This window comes from Apus apus, chromosome 11 (assembly GCF_020740795.1).
Source record: "Apus apus isolate bApuApu2 chromosome 11, bApuApu2.pri.cur, whole genome shotgun sequence".
Lineage (NCBI taxonomy): Eukaryota > Metazoa > Chordata > Aves > Apodiformes > Apodidae > Apus > Apus apus.
The window spans coordinates 13952557-13977719 of NC_067292.1; the positions used below are offsets into that span (position 1 = coordinate 13952557).

The 25163-nt window shown below is 47.2% G+C and overlaps 1 protein-coding gene across 4 annotated transcripts in view; it reads right to left on the minus strand.

Moving 5' to 3' along the window:
* ZNF423 (zinc finger protein 423) overlaps window positions 1–4272 on the minus strand; it is a 920137-nt gene extending 915865 nt beyond the window's left edge. For all 4 annotated transcript variants that reach the window (XR_007890535.1, XR_007890534.1, XM_051629048.1 and 1 more), the window contains exon 1: window positions 4162–4272. Coding sequence is in view for 2 of the 4 variants with exons in the window: in XM_051629048.1 (XP_051485008.1) it covers window positions 4162–4201 (40 nt within the window). In the remaining 2 variants the exon portion in view is untranslated. The remainder of the gene's footprint in view (window positions 1–4161) is intronic.
* Window positions 4273–25163: the final 20891 nt, after the last annotated feature.

Sequence of the window (25163 nt, forward strand, 5' to 3'; positions counted from 1 at the left end):
CTTCTCTATCAACTGGGAAAAAAGGAAAATTATATCTTTAAGACAAGTATGAAAGACATTGTTATTTCCACAGTCAACTCTGTAACTGAGCTCCGACATTGTATAATTGACTTTGCAAGCAGAACAACAGCAATATAACAAAGAAAATGTCAGTGTTTTCACAGCGCTAATCTATAGCACTAGGAGGGCCTCCTGCTGTCAGCCAGAGCTGACAATACAATAGCTTTCAAAAGGATATTACCATCACGCTTTTATTCTTGACATCAATCAAGACAAAGAGGATCCTTCTCACAAGACATTCAAAATCAAACCTTTGTATGAGCAGATAGGTAAAACAGCATTCCTTTAAAGAAGATCATTCATAGCAATCAACTAATTGGAACTCAGCAAATGGTTGAAGTATTTTTATTTACTTTGCAGATAAGGAAGCAGCGAGCAACCAACCCCTTTCCCCTTCTTGACTGACACAAATGAGGCAGGTAGGGTGTGAATCAAAAGTTTCTATCAGCATTTTTTGCCAACTGAAAGCAAAAAAATATGACAGCGATTCTGCTACTTCATGTAGGATAACAAATCTAGAGTTAATTAGTGCATTCTTTTGCAAAACAGTTTGATTACCAACTAGCATGTTTAAGCACAAATTCCCCTTGCAAGCTGACAGCAATTTGCAGAACTGTCAAATTCAGCAACCAAAGTGCATCTGATGCTTAAAGCCTTGTACCAATGCCAGCCCAGTCCCCACAAACTACAGTCGAGTAATTCCTCAATTACAATTGCATGGGACTGGAAACTTACGAGTTACTGTTACCAGCATCTCAGCACTTCACTTTACAGAGTTGCTTCTAAAGGCCCCAAGTTGTAGCATGGAGAAGCCACAGTTCAATCAACAGGAATGGCGAATGCCTGCCTGCCTCAGCTCCCACAGTGGACAGGGTGCCAGCCACTCCCTGGAGCTGGCAGCACAGAACAAACTTTTAAGGATGTTGGTGGAGACATCACTCTCCATCACTTGTAATGGGGCCAGTCAGTGTGTTTTGACCTTCACAACTGTGTTGTAGTTCTAGGGTTCAAGACCACGTGGTTTTAATGACATTGAGTAAGGCACAACTCTTCCTTACAGGCAACTGAAAAATCCCTCAGCAGATGAGGTTGCAGGCAGCAGGGCAAAAGGAGGGTCTGTGCTGAGGAAAATTACTTTCATGGGCTTTGTCTGAGAAGCAGAGCTCCAGAACAGGCCAGTGTTTCACTCCACCCCTGCTACTACCAAGTCACTGAAGTGTTTATTTCGTAAACTCAACCCCTCCTACTCAAGACTCAACTCCATCTTCATTGATCTGAAAAAAACCTTCCTTTAAGCCAAGAAGTACTTTGTCCCCAGCCACCAACTACAAGGTTAATATCTTCAAGTTTGCACAAACAAATCATTTTGTCAAAACAAATCAGCATATTGTATCGCAAATCATAAACCCCACATCAGGGAAAAGTCCATGACTGCTACTGGAGTTACAGCTGCAGACTGCAAGTTTCTTGCCAGACTGAACCTGAGACCTGATACTACAGCACCAGGGCCACAGGACCTGCAGTTTTCCTGGCATCCAGTTTTGGTTTGCAATCACTGCATTGTAAATAACATGCATTTAAGACTTGTCAACATTTGATACTTCCATCAAAGTCAGTCACTTCTTTAATGTCAGACAGCATCACTCCCAGTTAACATGCAGGCAACTTGCCTTTTGCCTGCAGAATAATCCCTTTCATCACAGGCACACACTGATTCTATTTTAGTGCATAATCTTTCTGAATGAAAAAGAATACACAGATCTCAGTAGTTAATAAATAGCAAAGCTGCAATACAAAGTGAAATAAATATACAGAAAAGAGAAAAACTGCAAATTATTTTAAGTCCTAAATGCTACACATATATCCACATAATTTATGCTTATTCTCTTCTCAGTTGAATTGGGAAACCTGTGACCTCAGAGTGCCTTTATTTATTACATCTCAATTATTTCCATGGAAACATGTACTATGGCAATCTACTGGGTTGCCAGCTCCCTAGACCACAAAATTTGTATGATGGACCTTTTAAAGCAAATGATATGGATTAATATAAAAAAAAAGGAATAAATTCTTTATCCTACATAAACGTATGAGTTGCATTCTGTTACCCAAAATTTCACCCAGATTCAGCTCATCCCTTAGACTCCATTACTCAGCTCATGCTAAGACCTGAAATTTACAGCCAGTTTATGCTGAAGCTGGAAACACATTTTTTTTGTGCCTAGAGACTACAGAAATATTTAGAACCTTAAAAACTGGGCTTCACCCAGCTCTCTGTTGCAAAGACCTTCTAGATATTTCTGCATTACAGGGATAATGTTCCTTAACTGTATCTTGCCAGTAAGTTACCTGCTTCAATTCATTTAAATATAAATAGTGATGAGTTATGCATTAGAATTAGGGTCAACATTTCATCATAAAGTATCAACCCCTTGTGAGAGATATTGCTGCCTAAAAAGCAACGGGGTAGAAAACAAATAACTAATAAATGGTAAATATCTATTGCGGTGTGAGACGCCAATGTTTGCTTACTGAGTTTAGAGCAAATAAGGTTTCCACTGACATAGAACTATTTCCCGAACATTAAATGTCACACTTTAGCACAGGAAAATATTTTAAACTCCAGAGGCCTGACCACTAAACATGGTCCCCTCATGTGAGGGAAGTCACGACCTGAGGCCTGCACCACCGTTTTCAAACTGTGATCCTTTTAGTTTCAAACAACATATTTCAGAGCATCCCCTAGAAATAGCTCTAGCTCTGCCCTTTCTTCTGCCCACGGACTGTAGCATTCGTCTACCAATTACTGCAGTAGCTCCTTTAGCAGAGATTGCCCGGGACTGGGGAGGGTCACAATGCCACGCTGCAAACCTGCCCCGCAGCACAGTCCTAAAAGGTACCGTGAGTCTGGGGGGAAAATTATAAAGGGCCTTGTATAAAGATGAAGGACTGACTTTACAAAAACTTCACAAACATTTGAAACCACGTACGACTTACATTGCAATCATCTGTTAAACAGTGGATATTTCACAAATAATAATATTAAATGGCCCTGGATCAAGTTTTGATTCCTTCTTTAGCTGGTCGATTAACTGCATGCTAATTTCGTCCACCCGCAAGTTATTTAATTATGAACGCTTTAGACTTTGTTTCATTGGGGGCATTGAAAGTTACGATCCTTTTGTGCTTCCACAACAAAGCCCCCAGACCACTGAGTTTGCGACTTCTGCTTTGTGCAGAGGACAATAAAACCTTACCCAACATCAGCTAACCTCCTCGTGGCTGGAAGCGAAAGGCTTCGGAAATCACGCCTTCCCCTCTCTCACCAATTCACTTAGAAGTCAAAAAGCTGGCAAGGCATGCAATACAGCACGGGGCTGGTCCCGGCCCTCCCTTTACGTTTCGCCAGCAGCTGCTTTCTCAGGGAGGTAAACAGGAGGTTTTAAACACCCCTTCGCTGTGAATGGTGAAGAATACGCAAAGTTTAATGTTCAACCTTTATGAAAGCAGCTCTTACTAAATGTGGCTATTGTTTCTTCAAGCCCAAGCAAGTTTTCAACCCTTATCTACCAAATCCGTTTTAATTCTCCCCTTCTTCCACCACCCTTAAGCGCATTGGACAGCGAGAGGAAACAGACGGCGCTGCTATTCCCAGTCATAAAGAAACGTTAATTTCAAGCTAAACGGGCTAAAACACGAGGGTGCTCCATTCCTCCTTCCCCAGCCCACTGATGCGCCAACCGCACCCCAGCATCGCCGCCAAACTTTCCTCTCTCCCTGCCTCAACGATGCTACCGGCTTCTTTCATCAATTATCGCGACACGTGTCGCCAGCGAGTCTCGGCCGGCACCGCGGTACCCGCACGCACAAACCCCCCTCCCGCAACGAACGGCGGGCGGGCGAGCTCCTTTCGGGGGGCGAATGGGGAAAATGCCCCTCGTGGGGAGCTCGCCTGCCCGCCCTCCGTTCCGGGGGGGGGCTCCGCTACCACCGGCCCGTATCGGGGGGGGATTTGCAATCCCCGCCAAACCGGGACCCGGCCCTGATTGGCCGCGTCGCGGCGGCGGAGGCGGCTGCCCGGGCCGGCGGAGGATGCCTTACCTTTCACCGAGCGGGGTTTGGCTTGCTTCCTCCTGGACATGTCCGGGCGCCGTGGCTCGTCCTCCTTTACCTCGTCTTTCTCCCGACCCTCCTTTCCCTTCGTCTCCCTGCTTCCTCTCTAACTGCCACCCCCCCCCCCCCCCACCTCCAAACTTTGCGAGGCGAAGCGGCAGCAGCAGCAGCGGGATCGATTATTTGATTTTTCTCACTTCTTTTGCCTGTTGCAATGCGGCAAGTTCAACTCCTCTTTCCACCCCCTCGGGCACCTTTTCCCCGGGGGAAAAAAAATAAAAATAATTAAAAAAAAATCACAGGCGCAACAGTTGCAGTTTTTTTTTTCCTTTGTTGTTTGTTTTGTTGATTTTTTTTTTCTTCCTCCCCCCCCTCTTTGGATGTGCAAATCCTATCGACGCAAAGCGAGCCCGGCCCGCGCCCCCACCCGCCTTTTTGTTCTCTTTAAAGTTTGCAGGCGCCCTGCGGCTCTCAGGCCGGCTCGCACTTTCGGAATAATAATTTAAAAAAAAAAAAGTAAAACAAAAACCACCAAAAAAAAAAAGAGCAAACAACCAGAAAAGAAAAAAAAAGAAAAGAAAAGAAAAGAAAAAAACAGAGCCCTGCGCGAGGTCCCTGGGTTTGGGGTGGGGGAGGGCGCGCGGGGAGAATTAAATGTCTAAACCCACGACGAGCACCGGCCCCGGCAATCCGGGGCGCTCCGGGGGTGCGACCTTGTTGCGATTCTCCTAAATCCTCCCCCGGCCGCGCTCGGCCCCCTCCCTCCCTCTCTACCCGCTCGCCCCCGGCTGCCTCTCCCTTGCTCGCCCCCGCTGCTGGCCGGGGAGGGCGACGAGTCCTTTTTTATGCTGGCCGCGGGGGCCGAGGGGCGGCCGCCCCGTGTTCCCGGCGCGGCGGTGCGCGGTGCGGAGCTGGGCGGGCGGGCGGGTGGGCTCCCCGCGACCGGCCGCGCTGGCCGCCGCCTTTCCCTGCACGCACGCACTTCGCGGAACAAGGTAAGTGCTTCTTTGCATCGATGCCGGGGCCGCTAGCTGCCTCCATGGGTTATTCGCTGGAAGGTGGCACCGCTCCTGCCTTCATTGCTGCCGCTGCTGCCGCTGCTGCCCTGGGTTTTTATTTTCTTTAGCTCTCGCCAGCCTCCCTCTCTTTTCTTTGTCCTGGCTCCTTTTCCTCCTCCTGATCTTGCTGCTGGGGCTGCAGTGCAGACACACATAATAAAGCCAGGCTTGGCTGGAAATGTAGCTGAGTCCCAGCAGGAGGATGTGAGGAGTGGAGTCCCGGCGGGGGAGCGCTCTGATCCCGTAGGGAGCCCCGCGCAGCCTGCGCCGATCAGACGGAGAGAGAGCCAACAGCACCGAGCCATGGACGGCCCGGGAAATACAGCGGCCGCCCGCAAAACGCGGACCGCCGCCGCGGACCGGACTCGCCGCTGCCGCGCGGAGCAGCGCGGAGCGGCGCGGAGCCGCCCCCGCGGCCCCCCCCGCCCCGCCCGGCCTGCCGTGGCTCCGCGGCCTGTCCCGCAGCGCGCAGCCCGCCGCGGTGGCGGGACGAGTTGCCTTTGATCCGCACTGGAGGGGCGACGAAATCTCCCCCGAATGCGAAAGGCTCAGCGGCCACGGTCAGGGTTGGGAGGGGGAGGTTAAGACACATACACACCCCGCCGCACCCCGCCGCTCGGGTGCTTCTGGAGAGAGCTGGAAGGGAAGATTTATTTACTTTGCCTTTTCCAACGTGTTAAATTTAGCAGGAGCTGGAGTCACTCTGCTGGGAAGGTTTCTTCTGGAAAAATCCTAAGTGTTTTAAACTTGTTATCCCACAGAGCACTCGGTGCCAAATTATGAATGAAACGGCTCAAGATAAACACTTGGTGAGTTTCTTCTTTCGCTCAGACGGGGCTTGTTTGTTTCACACGGGCTTTACTGCTTTGTGGGACCGAGGCGCTGCTGAAGGTCCTACCCTGATGAAGGTACATTTCACCTACTGCACCCTGAGCAGCACCAGGAACCCAACTCCAAGCATCCTCTCCCCTCCTTCATGTGATGGGCCCGTGCCATCATGGGAGCCTAAGCGATTATACATCCAGACATCAGAAGAGGAGGGGTCTCCAGTGGAACGATCCGAGGGTTTATTTGCAGGTCCTGTGAAAACAGCCCTGGCAGAAGGACCCTAATCGGGCTGCTCGGGGCTGGCCCCCAGTGAGTGGGGAGGGTGCAGCTCTGTGCCTGGCCTGCCTGGGCAAGATGCAGGAGGCTGGGTGAAGGCACCACTTTCCTGCTGGTGATCTTCGCCTGGAAGATCCTCCTCTTTTCATTTTTTTCCCACAGATCAAAAGAAACCCAGACAACTCAGGAATGAGTTTGTCGTTTGCTCAAGTGAATTCAGGATAGAACTGTGAAGGGATTTCTTAGCACAGCATCGTATTTGAATGGATGTCTAGTGGTGATTTTCTGGTTTCTTAACATTTGACAGAAACTATTTGGTTTATTAATGTCATAATAAAGGCTTACAGTTCCCTCCTACTGTATGAATCCAGATTACCACCATCGACTGGACATACAGTAAAACGTTTCCCATAACCACTATAACAAGATACACTTCTGCTATGTCACTGCACTGTGGATCAAATTGAGGGTTCAGAAATGCTAACCCAGGACAAAGGTGGATTGCTAAAGAACCTGTGGCCCTGATTCTGATCCAAATAAAAAATGGGGATAACTATTCGACAGAGATTCACCATTACAAATGCCAATATGATAACAGTTTCTATAATGACATAAGCAGGGCTGAGAAGGAAAACAAAAAAAATAGTTGTGATATTGATACACTCAAAAATCCAGGCAGGATTGTTAGTAAATTTGGTCAGCATGACCCTAGGTTCATATCTGTTCAGCATCAGAGTCGGATCAGGAACTGAATTACTTCTGCATCCTCATCTTATTGGAGAGGCTTAATCCCCAGGCTATCAAATTGTTTCTGTTCTCTCGCTGGCCCAATGAATATTTAATTATTCTTACAAAGCAGAACAGCTTCAGCAGGACAGATTCTCATCCTAGAATATGCCGGCGGTTGGGCACTCTCAGAGGAGTTCAGAGACCCAAATTCAAATCCCCATGCAATCAGGCAAAGAGGGGATTTCAACCTTAGTTTTACACCTTCCACTTGGCAAGTAATTCCCAGGCCCTGTTGCCCTCCTGAGTCCCTTTGCTATCCAGCCCTCTGCCTCCACATTTTCTATGCTTTTTTAAAAATAATTTTAAATGCCATAAATAAAATTAACCACTTCTACAACTTTGCTTCCTTTTTTCAATTCATTAAGAAATTATAATTTGTTTGTTTACCTTTTCTCTTGCCAGAGGGCCAGTGAGAAGGTTTATTTGCAAGCCCCTACCTGGTTTGGAGCAGCTGCTGGCAAGGTGCAAAACCCTGGTCTGAGCATCCTGAACCCCTCCCATGAAAATCGTTCAAGTTCACTCTCACAGCTGTCATCAAAGCAGCAGCACCCTTGAAACCACTGCTTTCCATGGTGGCATCTGTTGAAAAATACCCATTTTATAGCTAGAGATAAAGAAAGAGAGAAGGCAGGTTTGACATTAAAAAAATGAAACATACATAAATCTGTCTTTAAATGTAGTGCACACATATATAATTATTAATTCATCCCTTTCTATTATCTTCAGACCCAGCAATACACAGATTTCCTCCAGGCCCTGCTCTGTAAGTACATCTCTGTTCCATAGTTTTTCAACATGTGCCTAAATGCTTTGCTGCTATTGTCACAACACATCGTTTGTGTATCTCCTCCAGATATATGTACAGGGAGTTTATGTTGTTCCCCTAGCCTCTGTTCGCCCACAGCCACTCTTGAGCAAAGAAAGCCCTGTAACCCTGCTGAGCACCCCAGAGAAATGCAGAGTTCACCCATCCAGGCTCTATTCTCAAGGCCAGAACTTAAACTCACATTGTCATTTAAATAGTTACATTCCAAGAGTGCTAATAACAAGGGAAGACTTCACAGGCTTTACTAAAATATTTAAGGCAAATGACACCAGCCTGTGTGCTAATTTAATAAAAATACATTTAATAATTTAATTTAATTATGGTAATTTAAAAATGCAATAAAAATACATTTTGAATCTATTATAAATCTTGTTTCCTCACAGATGCCTTTCCTTTTTATTCTGGGGAATTTTAATAAAAGAGCCCAAAGCTGAGAGTGCCAAAGTGCAGGCTGCTCTCTTCGGGAGAGAACCAAGTGCCCTCCAGCAGCTCTGGACAACATCCGCATCTCATCAGGTCACTGGGGCAATTTGGATGCTGGATTTTCTGCTTGGAACCCCTTTTGGGGATGTCACTGTGCTGTATTATAGATGACACAGCTCCTACACTATACGCAATGCAGCTACTGGTGAGAGGGAATCAGAACTGAGATGCAGCAGAGACCCCTGAGCTCAGCATGGCTTGACTGAAGATGGAATTTGCTGGTGGAACCAACCGACAGCTTCACAGCATCCATCCTGCACCACCTCCTCCATCAAATTTCCCATCTGAGTCCTGTGAGGCTGACATGGAGGCACCAAGTCACAGTCCAGGAGGAACATGGTGTGCCCTGCCCCTCTGCTTGCCATTCTCCTCCTCAAAGACACCAGTGCTTGTACAAATACACTCACTTTTCATGTAGGGGAAAACCAATAATACATCTACTTACTTTTCATGCCAACTAACTTCTGCAGATTTTGGTTTGCTTTGCTCTTTCAGTGAACATAATTTTTGAAGTTTGATAACATTTTCAGGAATATACTGCTTATAGCAATACTGACAAAAGTACTGGAAAGAAGGTACACCATCCCACTATCACAGGATATTATCCCATCCACACCAGAGACCATCCATAATATTAGCACTTCAGGTTGAGTTTTCCCCAAACAATTATGTTTAAGGCAGAAAGCTGGCACAGACAGTGTTATCTCAGGTAGTTCACCCTGGCAGCATTATAGGAAATGGATGGTTCAGCCTTACTATGGGAAATGCATACAGGGCTACTGTACACTGTATAACTTACAGATTTATTGGCATTCAATATTGAGAAATCCTCATAAAGGATTTAAACTTTCTAAAGTAAAAAAACCAAACAAACAAAACAAACCACACCACAAACAAACAAACAAAAAAACCCACAAACCAAACAAACAACAAAACCCCAAACCAAAACAAAACAAAGCAAAAGTCAAGATTATTATCTTCAACACAGAAATGGACTGATCTCGTGGACAATGAATGACCAGGCAGCACAGGTAAGATCACCTTAATTGTGGAGTAGCCAGTAACAGAATCAACCTTAAATTAAAGAATATTTCATACAACAGGAAGTGGTGTGGCTGAGGTTTGACAGAGGTGAGTGAGCACCTGAGCTCTTGGGATCTACAGAGGAATACAGGCACATACAGAAAACTATTACAGGACTGGATTATTTCTTAAAAAGAGATAATGTTTCCAAAGCACATGGCACGATGCACTCATTCAGTGGAGTCAAATGTCACAGTGGATACAGCTGCAAGACAGTGTCACTCTTTATTTACAGTAAAATGTGTCAAATAGCCAACACAAAGGCATCGTTGGGATAAACATAGGACTGGAGCACACAAAGGCAGGCGGCATCCACAGTGCCTCAGACAACCTGAATAAAAGCCCTGACTACAATACCAGCCCAGTTTCTATGGTGTTCTGGAGCTAATGCCTCCGAACACTTTACATAAATAAGTAACCGGCATCCCACATTTCAGTCATAAGAGGGGAATGGCATAGCCTGAAACTCGGGCTGCGGAGCAGCAGAAACCAGAGGCACTCCAGAGGGAGGATGTGTGCAGAAAGGAAAGGCTTCATGTGAAGAGCCGTTTGTGTGCCTGTGGGCAGGACCCAGCCAGAGTGCCTGAGTTTACACTTAGTGAAGTTACAGTGAAAAGGGATTGAGATGTTATCCCAGAGCACTGAAAAACAACGGGAAAGTTTCACTGTGAAGCACATTTTACTATGCGCGGGATTGTAAGCCTGTTCACAAGGCACGGCATGCATGTCACGTGCACCAGCATTAGCATTCATATATCTCTAATAAGCATGATGATTTAAAATTCTTTTTTACTTGTGTACAGCATTTACTTCTATCAATCATTTTTCCTTGTGTTAAAGAAGACATACAACAGTCTGAAATCAAGCCAGCGTAAATAATGCAGTTAGTGACACTTTTTGAAAAATACTGTCATACACTGGAGCTGAATTTAGCTTAACTATCACAAAATACCCACCTGTAAAGAAATTGCACACACACACACCTGCACAGTTACAGGAAAACAACCATTACTGATAACAGTGCTAAAGATACAGCCCGTGCAATACCCTACAAATACAAGCAGGTATTTTCCCCTTTCCATAGTTCACCGAGCAGAGTATTCATTTTGGCCTCTGTTCCAATTAGATGCTGTAGGAGATGGTGTGGGAGTCAGGCAGAGGATCTGCACTTCATGACAAAAACGCCTTTAGCACAAATAATTTTCCAGGCTCTGCATCTGGTTTTGAATATTCCTGTAAAGATAACTTACAGCATTATAATGTTACTTGATAGCTTATTGTGTTAGGTGTAAGTGTTCCGCTTTTTTAACACAGCTCAAAGAAAGTATCTCTCTGTGAGCAGCTTCGTCTGGGTTCCTTTCATCCCTACTGCTTCTCAAAGGATTTAAGGAAGAAAAAAATGCATTCGCAATTTTAATTCGTTAAAAGAGGGTGAAGCCCTAGTGTGCAGAAGGTGCTCGATGGCTCTGGGGTGAGCTGGCCAGTGGAGGTACATCAGGGTCTCCCTCCAGCTGCTGGCTCCATCCAGCACAAGCCTCTGGCCCTCGCCCACTCCTCGACGTCAACCCAGCTGCGCAAAGCTCCGACAAGGCAGGTCTGCAATGAGGATGGGTCACTGCATCTCTTTCCCCATGACAGCAGTTCACTGTGCCCACTGAGACCCCTTCTTACCAGGGTTGCGATCAAAGAGCTCATTCACTTTCTGGGGCTTTGTTACTTGGGTGGAAGCTCCCCTTGTACTCAACAGGCAGCTTCACTGCTGTCTGACAAGCAACCGTGTAGGACTTGTAATTTTATTTGCATCTCTGCCAGAGTTGTTGACTAGGATAATGTTGAGATAAAGAGAGAGAAATTCAACTAAAGTGGCAAGGGCAGCGGGCAAAGCCTGGAGAGGCCGGAGGAGAGCAGGGGCACAGCGCAAGGGCAGCACCGGGAGCTCAGCAAGGGGCTCCAGGGGCTCCGGGGCAAACCGAGGCACAACCTTCAGGGCTGTTTATTCTCCACCGCTACAAAGCCGTTTAAGCGCACTCTTTAAGCTGAATGCCGTATACTTTTACATAACTGAAGGAGAACAAATACCCCATTAGCAGATAATTAGCACTGCGACTCTGAGTACTTATTTAAGGTATTATGGATCTATCTCCAGCATTCGGAGCGATTCATGTCGCCCATATATTCAGGCATCCTTGTTTCTCTTTATGATTATAAATATCTATGCCATGTATCTGTAATATTTAAGAAATGTTCAGAATTACACTCCGGAGACAGAAGATTTCTCTTTATCCAGATAAAAGGTTTAGCAGTGTTAATAACAGTGGGTCCATAGCCTTTCCTTACACCTTGCAGTCAAGAAGTCCCATTCATGCTAGACGGAGGCCATCTCTTGAAGTGTAAGGTGGATTTCCAAAGCCATTAAACTCGGTCCCAGCAGGGTGTAAGGAAGTGCTGGGAGGCCTCGGGGCAAACTCACTCCAGGAACTGGACCTGGCAGCACCCACAGGGTGGAAGCAGTCTCAGAATGCCAAACACAACCAGGCAGCAGCCATCCTGACAACAGCCAAAGACCTACCTGTTGCCAGGGTCTAGGCTCTTGCAAGGATTTTACATGGGAAGCACAGCTTGTCTTATCATATCCTGTATTTCTGAAGACTTGCACTCCACTGTTAAATTCCCAGTAAAAACAAAACCAAACAAAACAACAACAAAAAAGAAACAACAAAAAAACCCACAAAACAAACAAACAAACAAAAACAAACAACAGAAAGAAGTAACAGGAATGTGAGGACTTGTGGTCTATTCCTGCTCTGTCACATGTAAGAAACAGTCTTGGGCAATCCACTTAATCTCTCCCCACCTCTATTTTCTCATAAACTAAACAAAAAATGGTAATACATAACTGTATTTCTACTCTTGCCAGCACTAGCCTGTCATCTACCACTACTCCTGATCCTTAGGAAAGTGTGACTGAGGCACTTACCCTTTGCATCAGAACCTTCTCACCTTTAAGACCATCTCTACCATGAAAACCATCGCCAACAGCTTTTAGAGGCCTCTTGTGTTTAACCCCAGTGCTATGATGCTGGTGCTCACAACTGCACTGTAATGTGTCCCAGCTCAGCCCCATCCCTGCCCAATGTTCCCATACCAGGGAAGGAGCAGCAGCACGTCTACTTCTTCACTCCCAGACCTGTCTATAGGTCCAGGAATGCCAAGTCCAAACTGCAGCTTCACATTAAATCAAGTGTCTGAAAGCTGGACAGCCAAACTGCTGCTGCCACTTCCTATTCCAGCTCCTTCCCACTGCACCAAATAAAAGAAAACTGAAACACAAATCAAGTCCTATTTTACAAAATTAATAGTTTCCACTTGCTTCTTTTCTGTGTCTGCTTTCACTTTGTAATTACGCAGAACGACATGGCGTACTGCATCGTGCTATTGATTAACAAACCCCAGAGCTGCACAGGCAGACCCCCAGGCAGTTTTAAAAGCAGCATTTTAAAGAACGTTTCTCTTTAATACTGAAATATTTTTGGTTCCCCCTCTCAATTGGTGTGATAACATGAATGAGCTTGTGGTGGGGAGCAGGTGGCAGTGTGAGAACATGCAGTTTTTAGTCTTGTGAAAAACTTCTATATAAATTAGTGGGAAATTATCTCCTCACTATTGAATAATATGGGATGATGCCAAAAATCCGGGGAAAAGATCTCATTCTCCATTAAATTCAGTAAGATTTGCCAAGTATTTTCTATAGAATCTGCCCAGGTTTTTACACATCTCTCTTGGTTTCATCCCTCCACAGGGTTTTGGAAGCATCACAGAGTATTTCCCTCTTATCAGCCTTACTGATGTCCTGTTTAAATCCTGTGACTGGCAGTGTTTATTCTTCTCTTATTAGGACTCCTTTCTTAAATAGAAAGGAATAAGCCTTATCACTGATAAGGCTTACAGTCAACTAGGCAAAATAGGAGAGGCCAGAGGATATTAAAAGAGCTGAGCTTGTTTACATTTATTTTTAGGGTTTTGGTAGGGTTTTTTTAATCCTAAACCACATTTTTAAATGCTGCAGGACAAATTCTCAAAATATGTATAACAATGCCACTTAAAAAATTGCCCTGCTGTTTGTTTATTTTATTTGGCTATCTTGCTATGCTGCCCAATATTATTGCATCCTCCAACCAAGCACCAAACGCCCAGGGCCCCGGGTTGCAGCATTTCCCAGAGGCAGGCACAAACATTCAAGGGAGCTACAGAAAAACTCCCACACTTGAAGCCTGTACACTTCTCCGGGCAATCATCACTGCTCTCTTGGGGTGAGAGCCTGTGCCACCGGACAAGCCTCCCAGGGACTCCTCTGGGCTTTCTCGGGCCAGCACTGCCTTGACAGTCCTTGCTGTGTCCCGGTGTGGCATGGCACAGCACAGCACGCCCTGGTACTGCAGCACTAGGGTGGTTCAAACGCGCTGCCCAGGGCGGTGGGCACAGCAGGGCAGACTCTGGTCGGTGGCAGCTGCGGGCTGCAGTGCTGAGTGCCTGTGCCTGCAGCCCCCAGGGGAAAACTGAACCCAAAGTGGCCATCGGCTCATGAGCCATCTCCACTTGGGGAACAGAAGGATGTGACATGTCTTCTCAAGACGGGAAAAAATGCATCCCCGTGAAGACACGCCGTGGGAAAGGAGCCTGGTGCATTTCTGAGGCTGTAGCTCTGGTGTTGTGCCCAGCCCCGGGGCAGCAGCTTGGGGGGGCTCATGGGCGGTGCAGCCAGGGGCGCGGGGGCCATGCTGGGAGCAGCCGGATGGGCCACGAATTCCTGCCGGCGGTCGGCCCAGCAGGGCATAGCAACGGGAGCCGGGGGAGGAACACGAAGCAGCGGGAGCTGTGAGAAAGCGAACGGCGCCGAGGGCGAGGCGGGGGGATGAAGGGAGGGCGTGAGCGGAGGAGGCAGGGGCAGCAAGGCTGGGGGTGCACAGCACCGGCAGCACAGCTCCACTGTCAGCCAGGAATGGACCGCCTCTCTGAAACGAGTTGTACGCCATCCTAACTCACCACTTTGATTTCTGCCAGCTTATGCCTGGGCTGGGTCCCCTTGGAACAACCCACAGCCTCTCCTGAGCACAAAAGAGCTTTGGGTTCAAGCAGAAACCCAAACGTTACCAACACATTCCCAAGGAAAGCAGCTGAAGCCAAGAGCACGTGATGGCGCTGGCAGCCGTGAGTGCCGGCCCGGCATCTGCCGCCAGCCCCGGCCCCACGGGGGGCTTTGCCTTTGCTTTGTGCGCGGGGCGGCCGTGGGGGCCCCATGCTTGGGCTGAGCCGGCCGGGGAGGGACGATGCCTCCGAACAACTGAATGCAGTCCCGAGAGCACACGCATGCTCGCTGCCGCCAGCCCCGCTGCGGGAGTCAGGGGCCGCCTGCTGCTCTCCCCACCGAATCCCACCGCTCCCAGCCTGAGGCTCAGACTAACTCTTCCCTCCTCCCCATCTTTGGGCTGCCAGTCTTTCGCAACCCCACTTTCTTGGCCAAGGATTTGTAACAGCATCACTTCCAGGCACAGACCCCGGGGGCCACAGCGCTGCTCCCCGTGCACGTAGCTTGCTTTTGAAGCGCTGTGGCACCGGGGTAGCTCCTGCGCTTGGTGCAGCCGGTGCTGTTCTGCACCAGGTCCAGCTCCAAAGATGAACTGGCCCTTGCTGGGGGCTGTGACTGCTCTGCCACTAGATTGCATGTCAAAAACATGTTTTACTGCACATGAGTGTTGTTCCTCTGCATGGAGAAAATGTTAATCAAACTGCAGAGAAGACACAATAGCTGCACAGATACATTAAATATCTAGTTACTATGTAATAAATATTTAATAAAGTTAATCTATTTGACCATATTCTGCTCAAGTCATAGCCTTACAACCAATCAATAGCAGTAAGATACAACATTTGTGTGAGGCTTTGCTTTCTCTGAGTGCTGTGTGATCATTAATAACCAATGGCTGAGTACTCCTGATACCGCACAGACCAGCAAAAACTTTGGGAAGTTTTGATTACATCAACAATTCTGCTTTTAGTTGTGAAATGCTACTGAGATGCCCTGGCAGAACTTGCAGGTACATAGGCTGGGCTTTCCCCATGAAGTCAAGAAAGCTAAGTGCCAAGCTCCTGTTGACATTCAGTGGAAATGAATTTCCAGTAAATTCAGGCCTTTCCAAAACCTCAGCTTCCATATTTTGAAAGTTACACATACATAGTGGCAGCTTTTGAACACTTTCCTAAATTATTCTCTCCTTTGTAGAAAGAAAAAAAGATGAAAGAATTTCATTTAGTAACTGCAGAAAATTCCTTAATTGTATGAAGTTCACAAAACCATCACTACTACTGTTTCAGCATTACCAGACATCTGCAGCTGAAAGAGCTCTTGGCTCAAGGCTACCACAGGGCTGTGAGTCATTTCAGATGGTAGCAACAACTGTCCTGCTTCCTCTGGAGTTAAATTAAAATAGTTTCTGACACAGAACAGTTTGTTTCTTCTCCAGCGATTTGGAGAAAGAGATTTGCCCCCTGCAGGGTGAGACATGGCATGTGGGGCCAGCACTCCTCCCAGGCCACTCTCCTTGCTTCCCCCGGGGTGGGCACACACACAGTGGCAGGAGCACCAGCCCCTTGAAAGCAGTGACCTACCTGAAGCCCATACACAAAGTCCTTCTGCAGACCACCTCCTTCCAGCACCTGCAGGCAGCCCACAGCCACGGTTGCCCCCAGGCTTTCAGTGGGATGAGCCGTGCCTCCTGGCTGCTGCCTCAGCAGGAGGAAAAAGACTTATCCCTCCAAGGGTCCCTGGCGCCAGCTCTGGGATGGCCATGGAGCTCTGCCTGCCATGGTGCTCCTGTCCCAGTCAGAGTGGGAGAGTTTATCTTTTTGGGGTGTTTTTAGCAGTTACCTGCCCCAAGATCATAGCAAAAAGGCAGCTGGGCTGGATGGGAACAGGTCGATGGCTTCAGGCTGTTTTCCTGCTACAAGCTCATCCATTCCCCCTGCACTTGGCTCTAGCAGTGCGTGTGAGTAGGCCCACAGTGCAGCCATCCTGGCACCCTGCTGCAGCCCATCTCACATGGCACAGGTGGCCATCCCCAGCACTGAGCACCAGGGCCATGCTGGGGCAGCTGAACTGGCGAGCCACAGGAGGAAGAACACCAGAGCTTTGTAGAAATATGTCTTTTTACATTGGCGTTTTTTGTATATACAAAAAAATCCCACCCTGCTGTGCTAAGAGAAAAAAAATCCTGTGGGTATTTCAGACCAACCTATTTTATTAATGGAAACTGCCAGATTCAACATGTGAGCGAGCCTGAAAAACAAGAGGCTGGGAAAGAGGAACGTATCCATGGTAAGCACCCAGCAGGCCCATGGGTCACCTCGTGCCTCGCTGGGGATCAGAAATAGAGGTGGGCCAGTAACAGCAACACAAAGCAAAGATGTCTGTAATTTGCCGGCTGTGCCTGAGGCTGTACTGTACCTGCTTTCTATTTACTGGTCAAATGACCTGAGCATTCCTGGGCAAAACATTAATGGCAAATATGGTTTAAATGTAGAAAATGTTCATGGCAACTGCTGCCTATATTTGCACACCTGAGTGTGTACACTTAAACATGGCTGCATATGCCCTGACCAGACCAGACACTACAGGCTTTACACAGCCAGTTGTTAACTGCCCTGTAATGGTGTCAGTGTGAAATATTAATTTAATAGTCCAGTGTTCAAATTCAAGATATTTCACATTATTTCAGAATAACCACATTTCAGAAAACATCTGTAAAATTAACTCTCAAGGAAAGATACGTGAAAATTTTAAACCCAAACTCATTAAATATTCACAGTAACGTATTTGCTCGGCTCTAATCAGCATCCAAAGAGGGCTGAGAAACACTGCTTAGCAGCATTTCAAACAGCAGGATGGGTCAAAATAAAAAAAGAAAGTGAAATCCCAAGGTATCAGCAGTCAGTACAGAGAATTAGTTGTCCAACAACAGCAAAAAAATGGTTCGGTTAAAAGACTTTCCCAGATAAGTATAACTGGCTCATTCTGACAGCCTGCTCTGGAGGTGCAGACACCAAAGGTCTTCCAGACAGAGCCAGAACTCTGGGTGCTCACCCCAGGGATGCACAGTGAGAAGGCACCCATCTGCCCTCGCAGGGTGCTCTCATCCACCTCCCATCTGAAGAAACTGGATGCCTTTGAGGTCTCTGTCTCTCTAACACTGTCAGAAGTTAGTACAGGTAAACACGCGCAGAAGAAGGCTGCAGAGTCCTGTTTCGCTACTAAACCATGCTGAAAAATCCTCTCACTGTTTTTAGTTGGTAGAATATATGCCCGTGCAGACAGGGCACAGAGGACCAGAGCAATACTGGCAGAGATGGGAGCTGAACCAGAGACAGAACTTAGGCTCTGGACTCAACAGAAGCATGACTGGGTTTTCAGTGAATATTGTATGGCCTCCGGGCAGTGCTGCAGGACTCTGTGTCAACGTGAAGTGCAGTTACCTCTAAAAACTGCACATTTGAGCATACCCTGAGAGGAAATCAAGGCTCTCAAATCACTCTGACTCAGTTTCACCACTGAACAAATGGAGCTGGTAACTCCTGTGTCTCTCTGGGGAATGCTCCATGACTCAGGCTGTATTTGGGTCAGAAGAGACTTCAAAGGTCCTTTGAGCAAAAGCACTGAAGTGCCTCAAAATATGACAGGCACTGGTAGACAGTGACCTGGCAGTAAGGCATGACAGAACTATGACATTCTTCTAATCTTTCCCCTTCAGCCAATTCTGTCAGCCCTGCAATCACTTTTGCAGCTCCTCCTTGAACTCTTCCCCACTCTCTGTACTTTTGTGTACCCAATGGGATGCCCAGACCTGTCATGCTGTGACCCCAGTGAGATCCTAACACACCCAGGTGGTCTCAGAGGGGTGCAAGCCGTGGCCCCGCTGGCACCTCCTGCTCCCCAGTTTGTGGGGGTTGTGATGATGAGCCATGTGTCCCTCAGGAGCCCAAGACTTCACATCAGGAAGAAAAAAATTCTGAAAATTATGGAAGAGGCTTGGACACTGTCAGAAACCTAGCTGTGGAAAGAGCTGGCAAAGAGTTAGTTACTAAATATTTCAAGACCAAAAAAACCCTGACATTTTAGAGGGGTCTGGTCCATTATTTTTGTTCCAATTACATATTTATCCTCTGATATATATACCTCTGCAGCCATAAACACAAAACATGAGAGGGACAGAGAAAGAAAAATCTTGCTGAACCAGGGAGTTACATACTGTAGGAATGCAGGAGCCTGTGATCTGCTTTATTTCTTTGCTTAAGGCCACCTAGCAACAGCACATAGGTTAATCCTCCACAGACTGAACAGACAGCATCAGCCAACAGGAAAACAAAACATCTCTGCTAGAAAAAAATCAGAACAAGAATTACCCATTTGCAAGATGGTTGTAGGAACAGGCAGCAACAAATAAGAAAGAGGTATACATGATACTCCTGCAAAAGGCAGATTTCCTTGTAAATAGAGTTATTGTCCACCTCGTTATTAAAAATACAAAAAGAGCTTTACAACATTTACAGAAAACCTCTCTGGGAGCTGTGGGAGCCCTGCTCTGCAGGGAGCTGGGGGGATGAGCTGGACCGTGGTCAAGGCTGGTTGCCATCTTAGAGAGTGCCTTTAAATGGTAAATAGAGTGTCCTCTAAAACGATAAATATACCTCTGGAGCTGTAACCCTTCTACCAGGGGTTATCAGCACTTGCAAGGGCAGGTTCATATCTCTATAAGTAACTCTTGGACAACAAGACCTAACAGCACCTTCTTGAAGGCATTGTTTGCAGTGGCTGAGCCCCCCCCCCTTTACAGCTCTACCGGGCTCCCCTGTACCATGACATTCAGCAGAAAAGGGCCGTGAAATACAGAATTAACTCACCTTCCCAGGGCTGCCCTGCACAACTGCTGTGCCCTGGAGAAGACACCCCATGGGCCTTGCCAGCCCCAACATCCACTGTGTCCACAGTGTTGGCACTTTGGCAACCCACGGGGTAGCCCTGGCAGAGCTGCAGCCCAGGAGCTGTGATGTCTCTGTGGCACTGCCCTGCTTGTGCTGCCCCTTCTGCTCCCCCAAGGAAGAGTGACCAGGGATGAGATTTTGGAAGAGAAAGTGTCAGGAGGCCACAGTTCCTCACCAGCCTGCTGCACTGTGCCACCTGCTGTCGCCACTGCCCCAAGCTGAGTGTTGCCTGCTGCTCACCAGTGCCCGCACAGCTGGCACTGTCCACTGGGAAGCTTCTGACCAGCTTTCCAAAGGGGTCTTTTTGGCATGGCACACTTTCCCATGCTCTCTGAGGGATGGTGGCCAACATGGTGCCACACATACCTGCATGTCTTGGATATGATTTATTAAGGGGTTTATTGTTGCGCCTTTTCTGCTGTTCACCAACAGATGGTAGGATGGTAGCAGCACAGCTACTGTCACACCAGGCCAGGAGCTGCTCACAGGAGATGACTTCTGCTCTTAAAGTTTTCTTACCTGATAAAATCTCATGCTTGCCCATTCCCTTGCACCTCACTAGCTGCACTTCCAGTGCCAGCTCGGAGAGCAAAGCAAGTATTTCCCAGCACAGCATATTCTCAGTTCAAGGCTCTAAGGAGGGACACAGGCAGCTGACAAGGTTGTGACTGTTCACTAAGGCTGGTAAACCAAAATGTGTTCAAGTATACCAGAGACACCTGGGTTGGATGCCCCAAATAGTGGCTCCTGGGCTACATGGGGCTGCAGCAGCACACCCTGCCTGGCTCTGCTCACAGTGAGCCATTTCCAAATGATGAGAAAGACCCAGCTTGAAGGCAGGCTCTAGCAAGGCCCAAATTAATTACTTCATTTATTATTTACAAATTTAATTATTGGGCAAAATCCTAGCCTTTCCTGCCACTGGCTGCACTGGCCACTCGCACCAAATGGGGCCCCGAGCAGCTCGCTGCCTTTGCTGAGCGAGCACCGAAGCCAGCTGGAGCCGTGCCTAAGCAAGGTCTGGCTAAGACAGAGCTAAGTACAGACCTCAGGATTTGGTCTGTGGTGAAGCTGCTCTGCAGAGGAAAAACAAACAAACAACAACTCTGCTCTAGAGGCTTCCCCTAATTCTGTAAAGTGCTTTGAGGCTTGCAAGCAGCTCTGTATAATCAATAACACCATTAACAAAAAGGTGGACGAACGGCGGCTACCTCTGATTAAAATAGAGCCCTTGGTGTATTGCAGCAAACAGCCATGTAGCCATTTCTCTGATCACAAGCAGGTCTTTACTAGTGTCATATAATTCATGTTAAAATCACAGCAATAAGGCAGACTTCCTTGCAACTGTTCAGAAGTCTTTGGAGGCTGCCATTATACTTCACCTTTTCAATGCTTTATGTATTACAGCTTTATTTTCACCTAAGGCTGTGATCCTAAGCTTCCTCATAGCATTATCTACAACTCATATTTCAAAGCCTAATTTTCCTGCCCCCAAACGTAGAATAAAATGGCTTGCAAAAAGGGCTGCAAGGAAGCTGCAAGTTCTGCAGTTTTACAGTCCCACTCCATTGGATCTGTATAGGTACTATTCCTCATGGAGCCAAAAATTTCCTGAAGAAGTACTGTAGCTAGGAGATATTTCTTGACCTGGCATAACACTCTGTCCACCCCGGCTGGTGGAGAGATTATGAAATTTTAATTGGACTGAGAGCAAGATATCACTATAATTGGAGCCCAAGTGCCTGCACGAGCCTGAGAGCTAGGACTTGCTGAAAATCCTCGACAGCTGCCAGCGGCCACAGTGCCCAAACATGCCTGTGCCCCTGTGTGGAGGCAATACACATCCTCCTCTCCTCTTGTGCTGCAGCTGCTGGCTCCCTTCCAGAAAACAAAGGTTTTGCAGAGCAAAGTGGCTCAGGACCATCCAGGTTTCCACCTCCCCTGCACTGGCACACGCAGCAGCATAAGAGACAATGAGAATATCCCAGCTCATCCCAGCATGATCTGCAGTCTGCCCATGGGAACACACACTCCTCATCACAAAATGACTCTGCTGCAGCACTGGCAGCAGTCTCTCGCTTTGCTGAGCTGCTGTCCCCTTCCCCAGTGCCCAGCCAGCCAGACAAGCCTGACGTGGCTGTGTGTGTGTGGCAGCCCCGTGGTGGGCACCATTTGCCCTGCAGTGTGGCATTTCAGGTCTATCCACTGGCTGCTTTTGTACCACCAACTACTAGGACATAAACCAAGTGCTAACTTTCACCGCCTCCAAAAGGTAGGCAGGGGTCATTGGTTGGAAATATGGGCATGCTAGAGAAATGCAAATGGTGAGATTATATATATTATTCACATAGATGCTCAGCCTGTAGCATGTTGACTGGCTCCATGTGAACATACAAATCGCTCAGCTGAGTCAGTGATCTAACTGTAGACCCCACAGCTCAGGCACTCAGGATCTGAAACCCACATTGAAGAATCTTCAGGAAAACAAGGTGCCACTACAAAATAACAGCCTGAATGCCTAGAAGAGATTGCCTTCACCTAAAGGTCAAAGCAAACCTTCCTTTGCATAACACACTTTTTGTCCTAGGTAAATACAAATCCAAGGTGTGAGGTAACCAAGTGCACCCTTTCCTGATAGCCATCTGCTACAAGAGCAGCATGCAGCTCTCCCACCCTGGCCATCCCTGCTGTGGGTGGTTATCACTTCACTGCTGCTCTGGGGAATCTTGATTCTTGACATCAGCACTATGAAGGTGGCTGTTGATGGAGCACTCTCACTTTACAGTGCAGCTCAGTAAAAGCTTTGGCTTCATTTCTACCTGCAATGCCATAAAACCTCAGTAGGCAAACAGCCCCATGTCAGGGCAAGGTTTTGCCAAGTGATTCCATTGGCAATAGTCTTTTTTTATGCTATTGTGAGGGACAGCAGACTAGGACCTCCCTGACCCTCTGTGGCTGCTGTACCAAGGCCCCCTCTGAATTGCTGTCATGGGGTGAGCACTGCGATGGGAAGGCTCTGACATTACTGATGGCCTGTGCAGATCATTTATTGTCTGAAGAAAAGGAGCATTTCTGAAAACATAACAATGAACCAGGGAAGCAGAAGGACAACTTAAAGTGGTTGCAGAGGCATTCTAGGAGACACTTGAGCATGCTTTCTGCTGCCAGCTGCTCTTTCAAAACTGCTGGGGAAGTTTCTGGCCCTGACTAAAGGCAATGGCACAACTGGGGTTTGCTCTGGTCAGTTCTCTAGCACCAGTGCTGGATCATTCTTGGGCACTAAGGATGAAATTTAATTTGGCTTATTGTCCTGATCTCCTTCAGCATCAAGATTGCTGAACAGAAAAAACAATTTTAAAAAATAGGAACTTGAAGGGTGGACTGATTGAGATGTAGCATTCATTCAGGCAGAGCTGGGAACAGCATGTGTGACCCTAAGGGACATCCTGTCCCTTTTAGCCTGGGCCTCCTTCTGCTCTCTCACGTCCCCTTGGTCCACATCTCCCATCACATCCCAGCAGAGCTGCAGACCTGAGTTCCTGCGCCATGTTCTGCCCAATGCCCCCAGCCAGCCTCCAGTCCACATGCACAGGAAGCACAAAAGGAAAACAAAATAAATCACCACTAAGAAAATGCTTCAGGTTTTTGTAGCAGTTTCCATCTGAACAGAGCATTTTGCAAGCCATGCTGAATTCAATAATGAAGCCTTCATTTCTTAATTCATTAAGAACGAGAGTCTGCTTTATGATCTCATAATTGAAATTAAGTTGTAAGATATTGACTATTCACTTTTTTCTCTTGTGTGAGAAAATGAAAAAAAAAGGAATATTAAGAACCTCAGTTTTTACTGAGTGGGAAGGGAAGGAAATCCACTTCTTTGTCATAATAAGCTATCTATATATCTGCTTAAACATTTTCCAGTCGTGCTATCCAGCAGGTGTACTCTGCGAATCTGAAGACAGAATGAGGTCCCTGCCCAGGAGCGCAGTACATCATTTTGGAAAGAAAGCAACCTGGAAGCTCTGATCTGCAGCCCAGCCCTCATCCTGCAGTGGTAGGATGGGCCAGGAACAGACCTGCCCAAGCAACTGGGGACCAAAGTCAAACAGTGCCAAACCCCCAGTTAGCATAAATAATTGGTTTTCTAACATGAAGGCCCCCATGGTGACTTTCCCATTGAGGAATCATGTGCTACTAAGAAAATTAAAGGTTGAAGGTTCATTACTGGGACAAGTAGAGCACGAACTTTTGCAAATGCCTCATCGATTAGCATCATCTCTTGACCTAAAAGAGAAACTCTAAGGAGAGCTGATAGGAAGTTGATTCCTGCTGGGGTTTATTGCTATTAAGTATTATTATTATTATTGATTTTGGCTCATTATCTTGCCTTAGTTTAAAAAAGAAAGAGAAAAAAAGAAAAAAAAAAAAGTTCAGTGGGCTTTTATCAGCCTGCCTCCAGGTAAGGCCATTCACATTGCAAGGCAAAATACAGTTGGCACATACAGATACTATTAATACTTCCTTTCTAATTAAATTCCACAAGAAATTGTGCAGGATATTTCTGTCCCCATACTCATTCTAGTCCCATCATCTTTTGATTAACTATCCTCATGCACTAGGAATTAAGGTGTGACCTCTAACTTTTTTTGAGAGAGATGTGCTGTTTTTAATATTAACAGCTCCATCTTTTCATTGTTCCTTGAGCAGGGTTGGGAGGAGAAATATAATTACACACAATGGGGGTATAATTCATACATTAAAAGTGAGATTAAAATGATAGGTAGCAAAATATAACAATATAACAGCTTGCCTGTCACTCTTTTATGGATTGCTGGCACCTTCCAACCCCATTACAAACATGTCCCTGGAGGGAGCGCAGGAGGAAGACGTGAGTGAGATTAACACCAGCGGACACTTCATGGTACTTGGTGCCACAGGGCTCCATCATCAGGGATATCTTCTTTAAACTCCTGTCGGGTTCCTGCTTCCTCTGAGTGCCCCATCCCTGCGCTGGCTGCTGCAGCCCATGCCACTGGCACCCGTGGGTCCCACTTTCCTGGTGAGGAACCGCCTCAACGTTGCAGACTCCTGAAGCAGAGTCCCAGAGCTCCCATTAGGAGATAACGTTATGCGGTTTGATGTATCTGGGGCATGGCAGGCCCTCCTACATAGCACACAGGAGACTAGCTCTGCTGCCCGCAACATCACCTCCTTCCCAGAAAAATGAGCTGTCCCTGGCAGCGAGGAAGCCAAGCACCCATCAGCAGGGAGGCACATCAAAAGGGCTGTTTGCATGCAGCCAGGCTGTGGACACCAGCAGCCCATGGGGCAGGGGATGCCCAGCCACACGCCTGGCCTGGTGAGCTGTTTGGGCTTTGCCTGCCTGAGGAACCTGCAGCCCAGTGGCACTTGCACTGCCTGTACACGGCTGCAGAGAAACTGGTGCAAACCCCTGTACATGCAAATGTAGGGATGTTTTTCTGCTTAGCTGCAGGGTGTTCCCTGTCAGCATAACCTAAATGCAAAATGCTGTTTGGAAACTGAATTAGGGCATCACCTGCTGAATGCACCAACGTCGAGGCATCCTTCCCTTCCGTGTGGCTGCCAGGCACCCC